General features: G+C 53.1%; 1 protein-coding gene across 1 annotated transcript; it reads left to right on the forward strand.

The window, feature by feature from the left end:
- Nucleotides 1-725: 725 nt before the first annotated feature.
- Nucleotides 726-3,099, forward strand: GPR55 (G protein-coupled receptor 55). Its single transcript, XM_004315142.4, has one exon. It carries the CDS (start codon nucleotides 727-729, stop codon nucleotides 1,750-1,752), a length of 1,026 nt encoding a protein of 341 aa, XP_004315190.1. The 5' UTR covers nucleotide 726; the 3' UTR covers nucleotides 1,753-3,099.
- Nucleotides 3,100-3,919: the final 820 nt, after the last annotated feature.

Raw genomic sequence — 3,919 nt, forward strand, 5'->3', positions numbered from 1 at the left:
AGCAAGAGTTTCATTGCTTTTCATCGCCTCTGGGTCTGTTGTTCATCCCTGGACCTATAAATGGACCAATGACAGTGTCCAGGGGAATGTGATGCACCGATTGCCACCAGCCCTACATGCGGGGGTGGGGTGAGCTCTGTCCAACCTTCGGGGTGGGGGTGGGGTGGAGCAGAGGGGCAACATATAAAGCGGAGCTGGGTCCTGAAAACAGCATTTGAAGCTGTACGATCTGCAGCTCAAGTCAGCCCTGCCCTAGTTTTCATGTTTCCAGTTCTGTGAAATTCACTCTTTGATGAAACCAGTTTGGGTCAGGGCTTATGTTGTTGTTACTACTTTCAACAGAAAGACTTCTGATTGGAAAAAAAGGGACAGTTGCTTGTGCACAATTCTGTTTTTATTAAAGATAAAGGCACACACACGTGTGTGTGTGTACAGAGTCTGGAATTATATATATACTTTATATATATATATATATATATATATATATATATATATATATATATACACATACACACACATATACGTAAAGTAACGGTGGTTCTATCTGGGCCACAGATTTCGAGGTAATTTTTCTTCCTGTGTTTTCTGATCGTTATTCAAAGAGCATAGATTGCTGTGTGAGAAAGGGGTCATGTTTATGATTCTTGACCAAGTCGTGAGAATCCATCAGTTCTAGAGGGTAAGAGGAACTTCATCTCATCTACCGTTGACGTTGTAGGAAGGAACATGAGCCAGCGAAACCAGAGTGAGAACTGCTCCTTCCATGATGTGGAGGTGCTGATGAAAACCGTGCAGCTGGCTGTCCACACCCCTACCTTCCTCCTCGGTCTGCTCCTCAATCTGCTCGCCATCCGAGGCTTCAGCTCCTTCCTGAAGAAGAGGTGGCCCTGCTACGCTGCCACCTCCATCTACATGATCAACCTGGCGGTCTTCGACCTGCTGCTGGTGTTCTCGCTCCCATTCAAGATGGCCCTGTCTCACGTGAAGGCTCCCCTTCTTCCCCTCTGTACCCTAGTGGAGTGCCTCTACTTCATCAGCATGTATGGGAGCATCTTCACGATCTGCTACATCAGCCTGGACAGATTCTTGGCCATCCGGTACCCGCTCCTGGTCAGCCACCTCCGGTCCCCCAGGAAGACCTTTGGGATCTGCTTCACCATCTGGGTCCTGGTGTGGGTGGGGAGCACCCCTATCTATAGCTTCCATGGGAAAGTGGAAAACTACACGTGCTTCCACAACATGTCTGACGGCACCTGGAGTGCCAAGGTCTTCTTCCCTCTCGAGGTCTTCGGCTTCCTTCTTCCCATGAGCATCATGGGTTTCTGCTCCTCCAGGAGCATTTGCATTCTGGTCGCCCGTCGGGACCACACCCAGGACTGGGTCCAGCAGAAGGCCTGTATCTGGACCATCGCGGCCAGTCTGGCTGTCTTTGTGGTCTCCTTTCTCCCAGTCCACCTGAGTTTCCTCTTGCAGTTCCTGGTGAGGAATGGCTTTATCGTGGAGTGCAGAGCCAAGCAGAACATCATCTTGTTCCTGCAATTGTCCATGTGTTTCTCCAATATCAACTGCTGCCTGGATGTTTTCTGCTACTACTTTGTCATCAAAGAATTCCGCATGGACATCATGGCCCACCAGCCTTCCAGGGTCCAGCTGGTCCTCCAGAATACCATGACCACCATGGCTAAGGGAAGAAAGCTGAGCTTGGAGGAAGGAAACCTCAGTCTGAATTCCATAGCAGATACCTCTTCCTAGGGCTCTGATATGGGGGGCTGACACATGGCACATTTACTGGTGTGCCGTCCCTCTGATGCTCACTTGAATGACACCTTTGCTCACTGTGACCCCAAACCCTTTCCCCAGCACCCAGACAACTTGATATAAACCACTCAGTGTCTGGGGAGCTCTGAAGAACCTAAGACCCAGGTGAACTCTTGATTTCTAAGCCTAAAAAGCATGAGGTTGGAAGAATTGAGAAAGAGAATGAGACCATCTGAATAAGGCTGTTTCCCAGCTCTCCTCTGTCCTTCTGTTAGACTAGAAGATTCTGGAAAGGAAGAGAGAGAGGAGTTAGGAGAGAGAATCAAGAGGGTTGGCATGGAGGAGAGATGGAGTGGGAGGGATGGACCAAGCTCCTTTTTGGTTTGGGGATCCCGGCGTGGAGCAGCTGTACTTTCTGGTCTCTTCTGGAGCTCTGTTGGCCCATGACCTCACAGAGATGCCAGCAGAATGTGTGACTGGGGAGAGCAAGTATGTGCAGAGAGCCCCGAGTTTTCTATGGGCCTTGGAAAGGCCTGGAAGGCCAGTCACACCTTCCTGTGCCCAGGACAAAGCTGCAGACGGACTGAGGCAGGCTGGTGTGGACCAGGCTTTGTGATGCTGTGGACACTTTGTGAAAATAGTGGGGACAGAGTGGAAAGGCACTGGTGACACCTGAGAGCCACAAGGGGGCAGGGTATACCTGGGAAAGGTAGGAGACAGGCCAAGGGCCGGAATTGGGCAACCCCTCCCGCATTGCCATGGGGGCGTCCACTGCGTGGAGTTTGAGCTCTGGCCCAGGGGGAGGAGAGGCAGTAGAGACAAGCCTGGGAGTGGGAAATTCCTGGACATGACCAGCTTGCTCTCTTGAACAGGCTACGATGTTGTTGATTAGGCTTAGTTTCCTTGAGAATGATGAGAAGTTCAGCCAGAGGAGAACAAGGTGCTTGTCTTGCCCACCTGAGTCCTGGCTGGGCAGCTGGCCACGGTGGCACCGTCCACAGAGATGTCCCCATCCGGTGGCTGGGAGGGAGAAGATGAGGCAGCCAGGAATAGAGGAACCATCTTGACGACACAGGGCTCTTGGCAGTTCCTCGTTGGAAACTGTAAACGATTGAATCATAGTTTGGACTGGGCTCCTCTCATGCTCTAGAGAAGGTGCAGTGGTGGCAGCTGAAAGCCTGCCACTGACTCAGCCTCCGGAGAGTGAAATGGTGATCAGGATAAATTGTGGGGTGGTTTGCAAGACGGAGTGAGTGGGATGAGAAGTAACAAATGAGACAATGTGAACGGGGTCGGGGGGTTACTTTAGGAAGAGAAGCAACCGCCTGTACCTCAGGAGAAGAGGCGTCCACCGCTTAGCGGTGGACGGAAGGGAGGGGTGGCTGTGGGGGGGGAAAGAGGGCGATTTAGATAAAACCCTGAGGAAGGAGGAGGTGAGGTTGGGTAACAGTCTCAGGCTTGAAGCGCTGGGGCTCTGTGAGGGGTTGGGGGTTGGGGTGTGAGACCAGCAGGAAGGATGGAGGGCAGAGCGGCTTCCTGTCTGAGAATCCTCAATTTGACTGAGAGCCATAGAAGGGCAGAAGCCCCACCTTCTCCCCCCTCCCCTGCGGTCAGTGATCAGGTGGCACTCTGTGGGGCTGGAGGGAACGGTGAGGAAGAAAGGGTAGAAATGGGTGCAGAGCAGTGATCACGGTCAGGACCAGAGGCTCCCGCCCATCAGACTGGGCCTCCATGAACCGGCAGCCAGGGGCAGGAGCTCCGCAGACCCAGAGATGAGTCCCGCCCAGCTGCTCCAAGCCCTGGACACTCCTCCGCCTGCCTACAGGCTGCACAGTCCCGTGGCCATCCTGGGCCGAGGCACACTCGTGCTAGTCTCAGAAAGCCAGACATGTATCCAGCAGGACACTGGGCTGGATGGGGTCAGAGCCCGTGGGTGGGTGGAGTTAGGAACCACCCACCTCCAATTTCTCTCTTTGCACTGGGAGCTGGGAGCCTGCCCAGTGGAGCTGAGTGGCGCGGTTCATGCTGCAGTTGTATCTACCAGTGTGCTTAGGGCCAGACAGGCTTCTAAAGAGGAAAGGGATGGTGGGGCCCTGATGACCCGTCATCCCCAGTGATGTCTGCAAACATGCAGCCTTGTCTTGTGGGCAGCATGACTCTG

This window comes from Tursiops truncatus, chromosome 7 (assembly GCF_011762595.2).
Source record: "Tursiops truncatus isolate mTurTru1 chromosome 7, mTurTru1.mat.Y, whole genome shotgun sequence".
In the NCBI taxonomy this organism is placed as follows: domain Eukaryota; kingdom Metazoa; phylum Chordata; class Mammalia; order Artiodactyla; family Delphinidae; genus Tursiops; species Tursiops truncatus.

Excerpts from the sequence above, each read along its gene's own strand:
- GPR55 (XM_004315142.4), top strand. The coding sequence starts at position 727 with ATGAGCCAGCGAAACCAGAGTGAGAACTGCTCCTTCCATGATGTGGAG.